This window comes from Rhineura floridana, chromosome 13, assembly GCF_030035675.1.
Source record: "Rhineura floridana isolate rRhiFlo1 chromosome 13, rRhiFlo1.hap2, whole genome shotgun sequence".
Taxonomy (NCBI): Eukaryota; Metazoa; Chordata; class Lepidosauria; order Squamata; family Rhineuridae; genus Rhineura; species Rhineura floridana.
In genome coordinates this window covers 29,631,526-29,650,483 of record NC_084492.1, presented here as the reverse complement: position 1 = coordinate 29,650,483, position 18,958 = coordinate 29,631,526, and the positions used below count along the sequence as shown (strand labels likewise).

The 18,958-nt window shown below is 41.1% G+C and overlaps 1 protein-coding gene across 4 annotated transcripts in view; it reads right to left on the bottom strand.

The window, feature by feature from the left end:
* Window positions 1-417: 417 nt before the first annotated feature.
* The window catches only part of CYLD (CYLD lysine 63 deubiquitinase), a 29,879-nt gene continuing 11,338 nt past the window's right edge, over window positions 418-18,958 (bottom strand). For 3 of the 4 annotated variants that reach the window (XM_061594721.1, XM_061594720.1, XM_061594723.1), the window contains exons 6-17: window positions 17,346-17,462; window positions 14,663-15,042; window positions 12,328-12,493; window positions 10,864-11,005; window positions 9,233-9,355; window positions 8,135-8,226; window positions 7,325-7,391; window positions 5,724-5,856; window positions 4,336-4,444; window positions 2,907-3,025; window positions 2,511-2,727; window positions 418-1,111 (exon numbers count right to left, since the gene is read on the bottom strand). In XM_061594721.1, coding sequence (XP_061450705.1) covers window positions 927-1,111; window positions 2,511-2,727; window positions 2,907-3,025; window positions 4,336-4,444; window positions 5,724-5,856; window positions 7,325-7,391; window positions 8,135-8,226; window positions 9,233-9,355; window positions 10,864-11,005; window positions 12,328-12,493; window positions 14,663-15,042; window positions 17,346-17,462 — 1,850 coding nt within the window. In that variant the 3' untranslated portion in view covers window positions 418-926. The remainder of the gene's footprint in view (window positions 1,112-2,510; window positions 2,728-2,906; window positions 3,026-4,335; window positions 4,445-5,723; window positions 5,857-7,324; window positions 7,392-8,134; window positions 8,227-9,232; window positions 9,356-10,863; window positions 11,006-12,327; window positions 12,494-14,662; window positions 15,043-17,345; window positions 17,463-18,958) is intronic. The other variant, XM_061594722.1, reaches the window with a different exon arrangement.

The window sequence follows — 18,958 nt, the reverse complement described above, 5'->3', positions numbered from 1 at the left end:
CATGGAATGACTTTTGGGAAGGATTTCACGTGAATATACCCACTGTGTAAGTATTACATCAGAATGCGTCATCCACACAGCCCGTCAGAGATGATCCTGCAAACAGCATTCAGTTTACAGAATAGACTTCGAGCATGTTGCATGGACGATACAAAATGCTGAAACGCTTCTAGCTATTAAGTCCTTCCAAACATCAGCATGTGGCTGCAAAACATTTATACCAGCTTAATCCTCACAGTTTTCCCGAAGGCAACCTTTAGCTTCAAAAGGGAACACTGAGCATTCTTGGTCCAGGGTAGCACAGTGGAGCAATCAGACAGCTAACGCGTTTTACACAATCAACATAGTGGAGATGTTTTGTTCCTTTCGTGATTCTACCAGGGCAAAATAAGCAAAACAAAAACCTCAGTGCCAAGATTCAGCTCACCATCCAGTGTATTACAGAGGTTAAGTACCTTAACTGTACAGCCTATACAATGCTGGAGAAAACACAAACATTAACACAGTCCTGTCCTTAGGATGTGTGGTTCTCTGGATGAGGTCTAAGCAGAAAGTCCCACAAGGCGATTTTGAAACACATAAACTTCACTCCATGTACACAACTCCTCTGAAAATGCAGCCTAAACATTTTAATAGCTTCATTTAAACTTTTTATTTTTTTAAAAAAAACCCACACGCTCACACACACACGCTTCCTAGAGTGCAAAATGCTTATTAAGTACTTTAGCATTAGAACTTTGCATTGTAAGGTTTTTTCCCTTCTTTAAAATATGCACTTTTGTTGCAGACATTTGCTTTCCACTCCCTTTGAAGCATCCATTGCCGGCAACAGATGCACAAGCAAATGAGCCAACAGTCCTGCTGAGCCTTCTTGGGTCACAGTCAAGTCATTGAGAAGCTGCTCCCTTCTTCCCAGATGACAACTTTCACTTGTACAAGCTCATGGTTGGGCTCTGATACATGCACATATAAGCGTCACAAAGTAGCCTTCGTGCACAGCCTTGAATTCTTCTTGAGTCCAGTGAATGCAATTCTTCAAGAGACATTTTCAGGTACTCGCTAACTTCAGGGCATGGAGTCACTTGAGGGATATTAAAGCCATTCTGGCCTCCTTTTGGGAGGGAAAGAAGAGAGGACAGATTAATACTCCAAGAGGAAAAATAATTCACTCCCAACTACATAATGCCAAGATAGGGACCACCTATTAGCATGCAATCCAGGGTAAGCAGCGCTGGTTCTCCTTTATGCCAAATAAAACCCCATCAACTTCCTGGATTCTGTTTCAGAATGGACATAAATCAGTTTCATGTTAGATTACAGATCTACAGTAGGGCCCCGCTTTTTGGCGGCCTGCTTTTTGGCGTTCCGCTAATACAGCAACTCAAATAGAGTAAGGCCCCACTCATATGGTGCTTATTCCGTTTTTACGGCGTTTTTTGGGCATCGGGCGCCATTTTATTGACAGAGTTCCGCTTTTCAGAGGGTTTCAGTTTTAGGCGGAGGTCTGGAACATAACCTGCCTTATGAGTGGGGCCCTACTGCATTTAAAAGCAAGTTCTAAATTTTAGTCACCACTCTAGTGAACCAGGGACAAAGACACAGGATGGGACTAAATCCAGGTGGGCAACCTATAGCCCTCCAAATGCTGATAGAATCCCAACCCCCATCATCTCTGACCAGTGGCCAAGCTGATGGGGGCTAATGCGAGCTGCAAGTCCAACAACATCAAGAAGGCCATAGGCTCCCTATCCCTGAACAAAATAGATAGCAGCAGACTTCATTCTTAAGTGGCTGGTGTCCCAGATCAACAGGGTACCAAATTAACTTTCAAAAAATCTCTCCTGCAAGCATTAATCCCTTCCTCTGGAGGAAAAGGGGAAGGCTTTACCAACATGGATCCTACAGGTGAAAATATGTATTGCATCCCTTAGGGGACTTTTGTAGTATATACAAGCTTTCCTTCCATGCATACTCCACCAGTCATAACTACTGTAATTTTTCCAGTTACTGGATTAAAAAGAAAGATGTATATATCCAAGCATAAGCTCGTCTAAAGGGCACATATTTTGTGCAAGCCTCATGCTGGACTCAAAAATATGACATCTGATTTCCTGGCATTTATTATATTTGTATGCCACTTTTCCTAACAAGGGCACATTTTTCTCCCTTCCCCTTATATCTTCACAACAACACCGTGAGGTAGGATAGATGAGTGAGCCCCAGGCTCAAAGTCACCCACTGAGCTCATTGGCCAAGTGGAATTTGAACCCAGGTCTCCCCAGTCCCAGTCTGACAGTCACCCCCATTACTCAATTTGACACTTCTTTTTAACTTCATTTTGGTGTTCTACTAAAACTGCTCCTACTAGCGTAATAGAATAAGCGATTACAGAAGGCACATTACAGAAGTTTAATTGTGACATCGAAAAATTTAAGCCCTAGACTGCATCTAGTTTCTCAAAGCAACCTGAAAATCAGAAAAGGAAAATGAGGCCAAGTGAGAAGACGTACCATCCCGATCAGCCATACTGTCAAAGAAGAGCCAGGCAGAGTCCCCCTTGCCGTATTTAACGAAAGCCACATAGTGGCTTGTCTCTATACAAAGCACAGCAAACAACTCCATCTTCTGACAAGGTATGCAGCCATGTCTCCAATCCCAATCTGGTAGATCTTTAGGAAGAGACACTGGGTTGAATTTATGACTTTGCCTTTTGGGATGGAGGTGAACCTACAATTGAGGAGGGTTAGAATAAGCATTTTTGCAAGGTCATCTTAATCCTTACTGTTTCCTGAAGGCACCCAAGTCTCACATTTTCTCCCTGAAGGCAGCCACTGCCACTGGAAAGATTCCTGACACTGAACTCCGAGTAGACACCAAACCTGGGACATTTGAAAAGAGGAACTTACTTGTGTGTTACATGTTTTGCAAAACTGCTTGATTTTCCCAGCAGAAATGTCTGTATCTTCGTAGCATTCTCGGCATTCGTACATTGCAAGCCCTCCACAAATGCGGCACTGTCTAGGAGCTGTATTTTATGAGAGGAAATTAATCAAAATTTTGTATGAGCAGTGGAAACAGCATGAATGCATTAAAACAAACATGCATACTTAATTAAAACAAGGGATGCTTTTAATAGCAAATCATGATTTTGTGTAAAAAAGGGGGAGATGGCTTAATGTAGTTTGACATTGTTGAAACAGAACAAAATGATACTACTTCAGGAATTTCTCTTACACTGAAGGAAAAAACATCTGTCTGCAGTACATACATTCCACTGGCTCATTTCTAGAAAAGAAATGCATCAGTGAAATAAATCGATGTCTACTCTGTAGACAGTTGCATTCCTTGCTCAAAGTATTACCAACAGAGAACCCCACCTTCACACACCCCAATGGATACGGTTAAGGGGTGACATATTAAGGGCTGACATAATTGGTTCCTATTTTCTGGTGTGTGTGTTTTTTAAGCTTAGAGTTCAATAGCCTCCTCAGAATTATTGAGAATCTAATGCATGTGGGCATAAACTAAAAAGAAAGAATATGGAAAAGGGTACGGCACAGACAATAGAAAATTCCTTCAATTTTAAATTCATGTTAAAAACCTGGTTGGTAGGGAGGGAAAAGAGAATGGATGGATTGCTTCTGTTCACAATTTTTACAACCCCCCCTCCCAAGCATACAATTTTCCCTTTTGGCAGCAGAGCAATTAAATACAGTTCTTCCTGCATTTACTGACAAATAACCTGATGGGAAGGAAGAACAGCCTGAAGGCACCCACAGTACCAAAGAATGGATGGAACAAGACCTGCCTATGAACTCTGTACATCAGGGGTGAAGAACCTGTGGTCCTCTAAATATTGCTGAACAACTCCCATCATTCCTGTTTATTGGCCAGGCTGACTAGTTGGGAGACCATCAACATCTAGAGGACCAGAGTCACCAGCCCTGTTATATATCCTCAGAACTCCTTGAAGGCAGGTAGAATGCCAGTGTAATGAACAAGGCCTAAGAAAATGGGTCCAGTTTTTTATGTCTGCAAGCTCTATGTATCCTGGCAACAAGAAAATAAAGACATTGTAATCAAGGCTGGACCACTCCTGAAGCCTGTCCCCAGCCAACCACCAACATGCAGTTCTCCTAATATTTTGTAAGGAGGGTGTGAGATCAAATTTCTGCTTACATATGCCTAATAAAATATGATTCTCTAGTTTCATAATAACTCCATGATCTATGTCTGTGGAGCAGTCCACCAACAACAACCAGATAAAATACAATTCTTTCAAAATACTCTAGAATCAGCTCTGCCATTCTGTCACAAACATTGTTTTATGCTCACTGTCTTCCAGTAGGTCTGTGATATTTAATTCCAGGGAGGGAAAGATTTTGTTGAACATTTTGAAGTCCTTTCCGAATCGAGGCATTTGAATAATCAGACATGAAGGTGCCTAGCAAAGCCAAGGAGAAAATGCAGTTGCTTAGTCAAATTGTAGCTCTATCAGCAATTTCATTTGCATCCAGCTCAGACACTGTTAAAAATCATGTTGACACCTAGAATGGTAAGCAATCTCAAAGGTTCATACATGTAGGCAAGATGAATAAAGTAACACATTAAGGAATTTCACAAGATTCTACACCTCTCCTAGAGAAAGGGATGGCAATGCTAACCTATGAACATCTGAAGCAGTCTGTGAGCATACTGAAAGCTTGGGGCGGGGGGGATCTCCTTGCTCAGCAATCACCACCATCAGTATTTCTGGGTAGCCAAGGACTTCTGAACTTACAAGTAGCAAGACAACTCCCTCCCAGTTTGCTGTTCCTATGGCCAGTGCTCCAGACAAGACACACAGCTTGTCCCTTTGTGGAGAAACTACAAAGTAGTATGAACTGCGATATCGGCTTTTGCTGTGATGTTCTCCAGCTGTTTTGAATACAGCTTCAATACATTGAATACAGCTTGAATACATCAGCCAGTTGGCAGTAGGCAGAATGACAAGTCTTACTGTACTTGGAGCAAGAGCCTTCTGTCTTGAATTGGAGCGTAGAGGAACACCCTCATCTAAACTTGCCTTACAAGGGGATTCATTTCTCCCTGATAAGAGCAACAGCTTTGCAGGTTAATGGTGTATCGACAATAACTGAATGTAATAACGTTGGGGGAAATTGCATTGTAGTATTCTGTGGCATTCACAGAAATTTAACAGCTGGCATAAGAAGCTACAGCCTGTATTTTAAGGTTGATATGCCAGTTTTACTAAACAATTTTGTGAACTCAAGAGATTTAAGGCTGCAATTCTAGACCCACTTACCTTGGAGTAAGCCCTACTGAACTGAGCGAGGCTTACTTCTAAGTATTAGGGTTGCTCTGTTAAGATCCCACAAGCATACTGTGAAAAGCATTAACACCCTAACAGCCATGTTATTTACACAAGGGATGACAATATGATTTGTAAGATGCATGAGTAGGTCTCAAGAGATCACAATACATTTAACATCATTTGCACAAATAACAATTATGAACAATTATGTTTGCACACTGATGACATAAAGCAAAGGCTTCAGCATCTGACTTAAAATAAGGAACTATCCTCTCCCAGCTACGACAACGTATTAAGACACTACAAAGGTTCAGAGTGTATGCCTCAGCTTCCTCTAAACCTATTAATATCAGCCAGCAAAATGTATGCCCAATTGGTAAAGTTATGAAAGCAAGAATATCCTCCAAACCTCGGCAAATTTCAAGTTGCTGTTGATGAAAGACCATTCCAGTAACTGCTGAATTGTAGGAACGCCAACCTTCTCATTCTTGTCCATAAAAATCTGATAGAAGTAGCAGTCTTGAACCTTTTGACCTGCTGATCTAAGAAAAGAGAATATTTTAAAGACAGAATTTGATAAACAATGGTAAGGCTTAATGCTGATTTAGAGAACATTTTAGTATTGTCTCATCCATTTGTCAAAAAAACTACAAAAATTATGGGGGAGTGAGAAAAATCAAGCATTTTGTCAGGCAATAAAATAATAAAAGCACTAAGTAAGCTGAATTTAAGTCCCACTGAAATCAATGGGACTTAAGTCATGACTTGCGTGCCCAACTGATTTCAATGGGATTCAGGTTCAATTAACTTAATCTGGATCCAACCCTATTTTCTAAATTAGTGTTTAGGTGAGTGTTTAAACATGGGGTTATGCTTTCAGCAGATTACCACTGATTTGTCTACTATAAAGTTCCCATTAAAATATAATACATATAAATAGCTGTTGAATTACCTGGGTTTCAGTAATTTTCAGACTACCTCTTAATTTAATTTAAACTACTTAATTTAAAAATAAGGCTGCACACAGCAAAGCGAAGAAAGTAATGTCAACCCCCATATTTTTAAAATTACTGTTCAACTATACAGATTATAATCACTGCATAACCATGATTAGTAGTACCCAAGCAGATGCAATGTTGAAACGTAATCAACACTTATCAGGGAGAATTGGGGAAGGGAGGGTTTGTATGACAGTGAAGAGGGAATGAGCATGACAGCTTGTGGGGCATCCCAACCACTTGACTGGGAGGTAGCTAAAACAGCTTTGTATTTAACAACTTGCCTGGTAGTCACAAACAAGGAGAAATTCCATGCAGAGGAAACACAGGCTACTGGCCTCTTAACAGGCGAGTAACTTTGGTGAGCTTATTTACAAGGCAGAGCTAAATGTGTGGACATCTATGAGCGATTGGATTGTATCCATGCCATCCAATATGACAACCCCAATTGTGGCCATTTTTGGAACAAAGGTAAGGAAAACATCCCCAAGGTCATAAACAGCAGCAAAAAAAAAAAATCTTAAAGACCCACAACTAAAGACTTATAAGCCACCTTGTAAATAAGACCACTTGTTATTAGACTACTTTTTTTTTTACTAGCTTGCTTTTAGCGATAAGTGTGGTTGGTAATGAAGGGAAATTTTTTTCCACATGAGCAGGCTATCCTAGGTGCATTCGAGGGGTACACGGAAATGCAGGACACTGCAAGAAGGAGGGACAGAGCATTTGGTTCACTCTCTGGTAGCCTGTAACCAATTGGCCTCTGTGAAGTTCCTTGCTTGTCTGGTCACCATAGGCAACAATTAAGGACAGGATTTCCCTTATAAATGTATGCATCTCCATCTAGAATCCAGTGACGGTTACAGAATTTTAACACCTTTAAGAAGCCAGAGCCTTGCATTCATCCAAACAATCTCTGAAAGCTCATGCTACCAAAAGTCCTGAGCTTCATTCTGGAAAATGACTTTTTTCACTTTAAGATTGCTACCGCTTAAGCAGAGGAATATTTTACCTTATTTTTAATAGCGGCTCTACTCTCAAAATGTGATGAAACAAAATATTCAAGAATTCTTCTGGATCTGTGAAAAAGAATGTTATATCACGCTATCAAAGCACAGACAAACACAAACAATTATTACATTTTGTATATGTTTACACAAAACAGTCACATTGGCTTTTTGGTTCACTGGGTGTAACTTACACCAATTGGAAATCAGCATCAAAATTCAAAGGTTTGGATTCTAGCAATTGTCCTTTAAAGTCAAACTTTTCAAATCAGAGACAAGTTAAGGAATTGTATAGCTTTGTTATCCCGAGGTGGTAAACCTGTACAAAGCTTCAGACTACAGGTGGAGGCTTACTCGACTGAACACCCCCCATACAGAAAGATTCCCTGAAGATTCAAGACTAAATGTCCAAGAGAAGAGTTCTAACCTAGTCTAGTCTTCTTTCCGGCACACCAGCATTCTGTGCTCAGGAGAAGTGTTTCACAGAGGCGAATTCAATCAAAGAGAGCCCCCCACCTGCAGCCAGAATTGGTATAGCTCAACACAGGTTTGCCAGCTCAGCAAAAGCTACGCCCAAGTCCCCCAAACAAAACTCCAGCCTTCCTTAAGTTTTCCAACAGAAGATGTACCAAAGATTAGCCCACGTTTGATTCATAAGATATTAAAGAACTACTGCAGAAATTACATAGCATAAAAGTATAAGAGAAGCTAAAAGTTTCAAAAAAGGCATTATATTGGAGATTGTTGCAGAACATCTACTAAATATTTTGGAAAGGGTGCAAACCGGGATATCTTACATAAATAAATCAAGTTACCTTTCTCTTCAGAGGTGAACCCTGATGCTGCTTCAACTTTTTCCAGGATCTTCCTCAGCTTCATTATTTTTGTTGCGCACACATATCCGTATCTAGAAAATAAAAATGAGCAGTCTGAGAAGGGAGACACACACACTGAACCTCAAAGGGGCACAGAGCTTTAAATGATATGGAGAAAAACAGCACTGGCAAAGGGAGCAGCTACAGCATCCGCTCTCTTCCCAGGAGATCTTCCCTGGTTCAAATGTCATTGCAGCAACACGGAAACAATTGTGAACAACTAACACAGAAGAAAATGCTCAGGTAAAGCAAGAACAGGCTCTCAATTCCTGAACTTTATGTTTTATGGCAGTGTTTTAGTTCTCTCAACTGAAGGCAAAACATCAATATTTATTATTATTTAACTTATAAACGTCCTTAACACAGCATTGTTTTATCAATCATTACATTTTTAAGCCTCTAATCATATTCTGAATGTGTGCAACATTCTTCCAACATCTCTTCTAGGAATGAAAGCAGGGTGCCCTTTTGGCTCTTTATTACAGGTGTGGGGAACCTGCAGATGTTGCTGAACTAGAATTGCCATCATCCCTGGCCATTGGCCACGCTTGCTGGGATTGCTGAGAGCTGTAATTCAGCAACAATTGGAGGGCCAAAGGTTTCCCCACACCTGCCTTACTACATTCATCCCAGCAAAAACTATACTGAGTCCTGGCCTTAGGAACTCCACACCTTGCTGACACAGCCTACGGAGCTGGAACTACATTAAAAAGCAGCACTGGTTAAATCAAGAAAGGGTTGAAAGGGCTGGGTGGAAATTGGGGAGGCTGATATCGCATAGTAGTTTTCAAGCTCTCTCTCTTCAAGGAACCCTTGAATACCTGCCACATGCAGCTGCACATTCCTGAGGAACATGGAGCATGCTCTGGGGTGCAGGCCAGATTTCTAACCCTTCACCATCTGCCTGTATGAACTAAGAATCCACTCAGCCACAACTATCCTGCCATACATTGGGCAGGCAAAATTGGTTGTGGCAAGCAAGGGAGAGAGCTTGAAAACCACTGTAACCCTTGAGGCCATTTATTTGCCTGTACTTACATTCTGAGAGGATTTACTATCTCTGTCCGCAGGAGCTCTTGAGTTTCACTGTAATATTCTACATCATTTTTCTCTTTCGGTCTAAGCAAGACTGTGTCCAACACAGAGCTGAATGCAAAGAGGCTGAAAGAGGGGAGAAACTCAATTTAATATGGAAACACAGCAAAAAAGGGATACTTTAAGACTGAGATGGTTGCGAAGTCATTCTTGCATTGTGACTATGGCAAGAGGATTTGAGTTTTAACAAAGAGCTGTTGCAGTCTTGCCAATGGCAGAGGCTACTACACATACCTTACACTATACATTTGAGCCAATACACACAGTATACATAGTGTGAGCTGTATAATCATGTATCAAAGGGGTGATGAGTACAACAGAGACAGAGAGCAGACTAAAAGGGACCACCAGCGGAAGAGATAAAATTAGCCTACCTTGATTGCAAGACTTCGGAAGCTGACCACCACTCCCAGTCTCTCAAGGGGAAATATGTAAGCTTGATGCCAGTAGTGAGGTTCACCCAAGGCTGAACAAAAGCAGCCAAAAATGCAACTCCATTCTGAAGGCAATATGCCTATCATACAATGCAACGAGAGCCTGCAAGGAGGGCCTGTTTATTTATTGAATTTACATAGCTCTTCAACTTAACAGAGAGAAGAGCTGGTTAAAGGGCTGGCTACTACATCACAATTGCATGTGATCTAGGAAACATGTGTTGCCCTACCACCTCCCTACACGGAAAAGCTGGGGAGGGAAGGAGACAAAACCCTATTAAAGGATTTAGCCCTGTAGGACAGGGATGAGGAACCCGTGACCCTCCAGATGCTGCCAGACTATAACTCCCATCATCCGTGATTACAGGCCATTCTGACTGAGGTTGATGGGAGTTCAACAACTTCTGGAGAGCCACAGTGACCCCCTCCCTGCTGTAGGAGACAGTCAACAGGAAAGTACCAGAGACAAGCAGATGCTCTGACTAGTCACACAGACTGTTTGTATTTTATTGGTTTTTCAAGTTTTTGTTTTGTAAATATGTATTTTGGAGTTATTGAGATAGGTTTGTGGATTTTGCACTAAGGAAGCACACTAAACAAGATTTGATTTTGTAGTTTATGGCTGATATTGAGTCCAGCATAACTGTTGGCCATCTATCACACAGGTCTAGGCATTTTAAAACTCTAATGTAAGCAGAGGCTGGTCAGGTTACATACTGTACTGTAAAACAAGGCCACAGCAGAGCTACTATGGTGTAGTCTCATTTCACCCATTTACAATCTTCACCTGCCATCACTTCTCCCTCCTCCTCATGTACTCATCCAGCCAAACAAGAGGCAGTGAGGCATTTCCCAGTCCCTCCCCCATCCCAAAAACTCTGACACAGTAGAATTGTCTTCAGGACCAAGGTGAAATATTAAAGCATCAGGGAATGGGTTAACTGTGAAAATGACTTTCAGTGAATTCCTCGCATTTACAGGTAGAGCTGGATTCAGTGGCTCCATTCATTGCATATCAGGGCACACTAGACACCTGATGTTACTCTATTGAGCTTCCACCTGAATTACTTGCATGGTTTTTCTTCATTCACATTCTTTTCCATCATCCGGGGGTTCAAAGTATGGCTTTTAAATACTTACCAGAATAAGGTGGAATCCAAGTAGCAGGAATTATAATGGCCCTGAATTCCTTTCTTCTTTCCAATCATTGTTTCTAAACCTTCTTTTTCCATTTTGGGGGGAGTGTTTTCTTCAACCACTTCACTTAGGTAACCTCCAAAAGCTTAAGAACAAAATGATGAGAGTAAGCAAGGGACTCAAACTCCTTCGTGATTCCAAGAGCTGCAGCAGCAAGGGAGAATGAAGTGGTAATATTTGTCCTTGGAGGAACAGAAACAGAATGCAAGGCCTCTGTGGTTATGCGACTGGCAGGGTCAAGTGCCTGTGCAGAAACAGTCACCGCCTCCTCCACCATCACCAGTATTTTAAGTTATACTGATTTAATTTTAAAAATGTTTACTGTGTTGGATTGTTGCTTGTATTTTAGTATTGTTTTGTTATTTATTGTATTTTTATGTTTTATGTTCACCGCCCAGAGAGCTATTGCTAGTCGGGCGGTATATAAATTTAATAAATAAAATAAATAATAAATAAATAATCCCTACAGACTTTCCTCTTGGCCACCGCATTGCTGTGGCAGTCAAAATTGTGGAAATGTCTCCCCTATATATAACAAGCAACGTCTGATCATCCTGTTCTCCTAGGAATTCTTGAGTGTGCTTGGACTCAAGAAGTCAGCTGACAGGGTGGGGGCTGTGCCATATGAAAATAACTTTTGTTTCAACATGGAACAAAAGTAGCCTGGTAGCAAGAACAAACAGCGAAGATGAACGCCAAAACCCACTAGCCACCCATCAAAAACCAATATCCCAAGTTTGCAGTGCTTTTCATCTCAAGTATATATAAAAACGCTGATCAAAAGCAAAGATTTAAAATTACAGATGTCATTTTTGTTCAGGTCTTTCCAAATACTAGCTACAATTGACATTAATTTCAAATATACTTCAAATTCCTTGAGAATAACTATAAAAAGGAGCAGCATGAAGGCTGGCATTTCTCCTATAGTATTTTCTTACTTAATAAAGTCCACCGGTTGCCAATTTGCTACTGAGCCCAATTTAAAGGTGTTAAACACCGACATACATAAAGCCCGAAGTGACTTGGATCCAAAATATCTGATGGAGTGCCTCTTCCCACATTGACCTGCCCAGATGCTGAAGTTGTTGTTATCACCCAGGCCTTCTTCAGGATGAAGGACAGGATGAACATTTAATAAATAAAATAATCTGCGTTCAGGAGTCTTCAATTTATTAACCATTCCAACTAGCTTTTTTAAAAAGTCATTTTGAAGGCATTAACTATTACTGTTTAAACCACTGCTGTAAACATGTACACTAGAAACCAGATGTTTCTGGTAAAAAAATAAGTAAGGAAATGTATTCAATTTACTCCATATTGGAAGCTGTGTTGTAATTTTATATGACTGGATAGACATAGCTTTCTATGAGACATTTTTCAAAAAAGAGGGAAATAAGATAGCAATACCTAAGGAGTTGCAGCGTTCAATCTGGTTGGACACAGGCTGCAATGAAGCAAATCTGGAATCTGGCCTGCAGCTCTTCAGCTTAACAAACAGAGCCTTCTTGGGTGCACAGGTAAAGTATCGAGTTCCTTTAAATGTTCCATCAGTACAGCCTGCACATTCGTCTTCCTGGAAAAGGCAAACAGGCAGACTTACCTGCCTAAATGGAAATACTAATATATACAGGACTAGCACCTTGGAAGTCTATCCCTCTCCTCTTTGAAGCACATAATGGCTTTTCTGATTTAAAGTCAGGGACTGGGTGCAATCCTGTAAGCATCCTCCAGTCATATGGAGCTGTCCCAAGGGCTTCTGCCTATACATGACCAAAAGAAATAGTAGTCAAGCAGCAGCGCCACTTGGCAGGGTTGCACTCTGTGTACCCAGTCTGCTATATAATTACAACTCTAAAGAATTGATCTAATTAAGCCACAGCAGCATTAAATATTATGTTATCTTCTCTAAAAATCTCATTTATAATTGTATAAATATTTTGGTGGTGGAAATGTAACTCAATGGAAGAAGAGACCATCTATATGAACATTCAAACTCATGGACGACTCAACACAGAACCAAAAGGACAATTCTAACAAGACATTTGGACAAGAGCAAATCCAAGTGCTTTGTGTACCTGGTTAATAGGCATCAATCTTTGCACTTTGCAGCTCAAAATGGAAAATAAATCTCATTTTTTAATCTGCTGGCTCTTTGTGGATGATTGGGGAGAGTGAAAATATAAGTACATCAAATTTCTCAGCTCCCTCATTTTTCCTCCTGTGAAAAATTGTTCTGGGTTCTCTCCCACCTTAAAACAACCCTACACATCAGCCCACAGCAAGATCCACGTGGAATTACCGTCTGTAAAGCTACCAACATTTGTTTGGCTATGTGGGGTTGAGCATGTGTGTTATTAATTCTTGATATTATTCCACTTAAGGACACTGTGTAATTCTCTCTCTCATGTCAACACCAGTTCATCATTCCTAAAAACTTGTTTGCCACATGCCAAGGAAATAGCTTGCCACCAGCTTACATGTCCTGTTGTAATTTGCTTTACAATGAGAAAAGCAGGTACAGTATTAAGTACATGTAAACTACTGTAAGTCTTACACTGCAAGTATACTTAACATCTAAAACAGTATAATCCTGCTAGTATAGTACATTAATGGCTTTCAGACTGTGTTCTAGAAAACCTCAGGCTTCCTTAGAAGATTATCCGGAGTTTAAAGAGAAGATCCAATAATGATAGAGTGACTTCTGTGAAAAATAGCTTGTGCATCATTACCCATTTTCCCCAGCAACACAAACATTCAAGGGGGGTGGACCTTGCACCTCAGAACATGTCCAGCCTAAACAGGGCAGCAGAAAGGCCCAGTCAGTCTCACCAGTACCCTGCATGCACTCCTTGTGTGCCCTAGATCATTTCCCAGAAGTGTTTGCAACATGCAAGGTTTTCAAGGTATATGTTGATGTGAAAACAGATCGCTGAAGTAGAATAACCTAGAATTCCTTGCCTAAATCACTTCCCTTGAGATTCACCTGCCACAGAAACAGAATAGGTCAGACACTTCAGGTTCAAGGCCAGTAACCAAAACCATAATTCCAGCTTTTCAAGTATTATGGAATGGCTGAGTGCATACATGCACATACACCGAGTCGTACTCTGCAATATCCCAACTGCTCATTTACTTCTTTATAGTTGGGATTAGCTCGGATATCCTGATGTTATTTTTTCTCCTATCAAAGCGGCAGCAGGGAAAAGAGCGATACAATTCTGCCACTTTTCTGCTTGCCTGGAAACAATTGCCCTCGAGGAAGGCAAGAGGTAAACTGAACACCTATTTAAATGTTAAGTTGCAAGGTCAATATGAGTTGTGATCCACACTACAACATTTCACTTTGCCAAGTACTGGATTCTACTGACACCACAAGTGCTATCAATAAAGTTTAGCAGCACAAGAGCCCTCCACAGGTGTTCCCCCTCACATGATTACCATCGTATGAGAGGGTGAGCAGAGGTGTGCTCGGATGTCCCACTCACTCCATCAGCATTGGAAGCTGAACCTCTGCAGCAGGCTCCCCATGCAGTTCAGAACCATGATCAGGGGGCTGTAGAAATAGCAACTTAGAGGGGGCAGGGAGAGGGAGCGCACCCTGCTCTCTCCAACCCCCCACATGATGGCAATTGCGCAGAGGGAAGGACACCTGAATAGGGCTAAGATGTCTTCTTTTAAAAAAGAAGCAGCCATACATCAAAATAGGGAAGAGCAGCAAACTTTTTAAATCAATGTTAATTACCAGTTCAAGCCCCGCAAGCACTTCGTTGACTCCTGGCGGCTGCCCAATCCAACGGATTACTCCGTAGAAAGGAGGGTTCTCCTTCACTTCCGCCAGGGAACCTGCTTCAAGCCCATGCATGTTGATGGGCACTACTGTTGATGGTGGACTCTCCTGGGTGGCCCCTGCATTCCCCTCTCCAATAACCGACTGTACGGATAAAGAGAGTGGGCTATGCCCAATAGCATTGTTGCTGCTGGACATCTTAGTCAGACTGAAAGGCAGGGAATGAAATCGGTTTTCGGCAGATAAAGTACTCGTCGGGGGAGGCTGTAGCGGTGGTGAAGAGTGCCCAAACCCAGGAGAGGTGTCGTTAAGGGATTTTGCAGAATCTTCAGCAACTGTTGATTTTTTTAAATAAAAAATAGAATAAATAAGAATAGAAATTAGAATAATATTTATCAAGTGTATGAACTAATGTTGTGTGCTTTCCACACCAAAGGAGTAAAATATGTAAACCATCTGTCTTGGACCAGATTTTGTTGTAAGAGAATGACCTACTTATATTTAAATTGTATACAGTAGGGCCCCACTCATACGGCAGGTTCCGTTCCAGGCCACTGCCGGAAAGTGGGGCCTTACTCAGCTGTAGTGCAGGAGCTCCCCGCGCTACAGCTGACAACGATCAGCTGTAGAGCAGGGAGCTCCAGCAGCTGTGCTCCAGCGTACCACCATATTAGCGGAAAGCCAAAAAGCGGGACGCCGACAAGCGGGGCCCTACTGTACTGGCAATTGCTTAGAGGAAGATGAGGTAATAAGGGACAGGTATTTTTCTCATGTCAGGATCAAAGAATGAAGGAGGGATCTGAGCTTTGCGGAGAGGGGAGAGAGAGAGAGAGAGAGAAGAGACTCAGGCTGCAAGCTTAAACACATATTTATGGGAGTAAGCCCCATTGGACATAACGGGACCTACTACCAGATAAACATTCATACTGTTACCCTGCCAGAAATCTGTGGACAAAGGAAACAGATCAGAAAGACATAATCAGATTTGCTTTCGTGTGGCACTTAAGAAAACTGCTAATGTAAGGGATGTTTTTACGATTACCACCAAAAGGGTGATTTTTGAACTGTGGTTCATAGAATTCTGGTGATCCTTAATGAAAGGAAAGCTAAAAGAGCGCTTGGCCACTGGTACCAATCTTCCCTCGTGATCGGGACTTGTGGAGGAATGTGGGGAGGGAGGGGTCTTGCCTGCTTTCAGTTCACGCAGGCACCAGAATCACTGCACAGGCTTGGCCTTTGCTCTGTATGAACACACCCTACGGAACACCCCAGAATCCTCTGCAGCATGCAGGGTTCCCATGGTAGATGGGTTCCTCAGCAGACATGTTGGTATGGAAAGGGTTCCCTGAAGGTAGGTAAGTTTAGAGGCCACTGTTCTGTATTCACAATGTAACATCCAGGATACATTCTGTATGTTCTGTTGGCAGTTTGTTTTTAAAGACATCTCATTAACTACAATTCAAGGTGCAGATACACACATTTGTACTATACATTGTATATATACTTATATACTGTAAATGCACTATAGAGCATTTGTGCTATACATTGATCCTGATTACATGTTGTAACTGTTATGGCTTAAAACAATCTGGGAATTGTATTTAGCACAGCTGATAAGAATTCACTTAGAGAATTCTCTTCTCTTTCTCCCATCCCCCAAATCACAATTCCCAAAGTTGCCTGGAAATAATCAAACGTAGCATGTCTGCAGTGTACATATTCTCAGAGAAAGACAGAGAAGAAGAAAAAATGGTGGGGGTGAGGAATATGTGTGCATTAAAAAGATGTAAACTGGATTTCATGTTTCATGTTAGAATTGGGTCCTGGGTTTGAAAAGGCTGAACACTACCACTCTATAATATAGAAGTCTGACATTCAAGAAAGAAAATTTGTACCCCAATCTAATTCTAGTAAAGGCAGAACCCGTCACTGAGAGGTCCAAAATGATAAAGTCACCAACATTACCTGAAGATACGTAAATAAATCATGAGTCAGTGCTCAAAGTATGAGGTTACAAGCTGCTGTAGTGGTAAGCTACTATTTATAAGCATCTTGCATCCTATGCCTACAGTCCAGCTGGTCTAATAAGGAGGTTAAGCTCAAATGTGCACAGAATGTTACCTCAGGAATTATCTATTATGACTGAAACACTCAAGTTACTATGTGAGTTCTGCCAAGTAAAATGCCCTGAGTTACTCGATAAATATTGGCTAGGATCCAGAGAACAAGAAAACTAACACAGTGAGACCACTCGTTTTTCTCAAAGTCCCTACCCATACCAAACTACTTCTGAAACTGACAGCAATTTGCACAGGGGTCAGCTGTTCAAAGGAGACAATACAATTCATTCCCCTGGACAATCACCAAGCCACTCGTGTGAGTTTAAGTAATTCTTTGGATTCTGACCATTACACAGGATAATATACATCTCAACCTTAAATTTTTTTTTTTTTAAAGTTCACAAGAATATGCATCAGAACCACTATCTTCCAACAAGAGAAGGTGAATAAATCGACCTTCCATCAGTTACGGAGTACACACAAAATGTAGCCAAATAATCTGATGCAGTATCTTTTCATAGCCATATAATCAATTATTATGACTGTGATCAATGTAATGAAATCTAGTCTCTCATTACCTTCATCAATATACCATGTGTTTTTTGATTTCGCCTGCAGTTGGGAATCTACTGAAGAGCCATTTAAAGTGTAGAAAAATTCTGATCTGTTTCTATTTCCAGGGTCAGAGAGTGCACCTAAGACACAAACCATGCCATAGAGGAGACAAAGGGGGAAAAACATAAAAAAGCCATTGCTGAATTGAGGAAAAGCAAGCCTTACCACCCTTTAAATCTTCTTGCTAAACTTATTAAGAGTAGGATCTACAGAAGAGCCACAGAGAAATCCAACTTGAACAACTTTTAAGAAACCTACATATCATCTGGTCCAACCCCTGCAATAAGATATGATCCCCTTCATACCCAGACCCTTCATGTTCTCAGCTTGCACTTTCAAGCTACACAGAGAGTCCTTTTTAAGCTGCTACTTCTTTAACTTCCTGTCTTCTTTTCATATTACATTCAATGGAACTTGGCTCCCTTTAGCACTTTCAAGAGCAGCGGAAAAATATGGAGCTCTCATTTCAGAATGTTTACTTTAGAATTTACATGGGGAAAATATTTAACTGGCCACTGATAGCTGCTCTAGGTTAGATCAACTTCTAGATGTCACAAAGCTTTGTTGGTTTTGCTGGTGTTAGTCTGGTTTTGCAGACTCACACATTACTGGATCAGCTTTTGCCAATTCCTCCATATACCTGCCAAGTGAGAATAAACTTTATTCATTTGATGAAATGGACTCTAGCCCACAAAAGCTTATGCCATAAATGTATTTGTTAGTCTTTAACCTGCTACAAGACTGTTTTAGGTCAGAGTAGCAGTTTTCAATTAATTAATAAAAACACCTTTATTAATTAATTTCCAGAGCATGTGAACATGCTTTATCTATTTATTATAATTATTTGTATCCCATCGCTCTATCAAAAGGTGCTGAAGGTGACTAACAGGAAAATACAAAATAAATTAAAGCTTAAAAACAAGTAGCTAAGATGTCACATAAAGCCAAGACATACAATAGACAGTTACCCAAACTGCAACATTTCCAGTGGCAATAACTGTCAGCTTATGAGGCCAAAGGTCTATCTGAGTAAGACTATGATTCCCAGCAGAAGGTCATCAGAGAAGGGCTAGTCAGGCCTTCTTGACAAAGAATTCCAAAGCCTTGGAGCACTCACCAATTCTCTTGAGTTGCTAACAAACGCCCTTCAGATGTTGGTGGGACAGAAAAAAGGACATCTCCCAAAGATCTTAAAAAACGATGCATACTTTTATGGGAAAATGTGGTCTTTCAGGTATGTAGTCCCAAGTCACATAGAGCTTTATAGGTCATAACTAGCACTTTGAATTGTGCCCAGAAACAAACTAGTAGCCAGTGAAGCTGTTCCAACATGGGAATTACATGATCCCTATGCCCAGCTCTGGTCAACAATCTGGGCTGCAGCATTCTGAATTGGGTGGTTTCTGAACAGCGTTCAAAGCCAGTCCCAGTTAGAGCATGTTACAGTAATACAAACAACAGGTAACTAAGGCATGTGTCATCTGTGGCCAGATCAGACATACAGAAGCTGGCACAGCTGGTGCACCACCCTTAGAAGTATAAAAAGCACGCTCTGCCACCACCAAAACCTGGACAT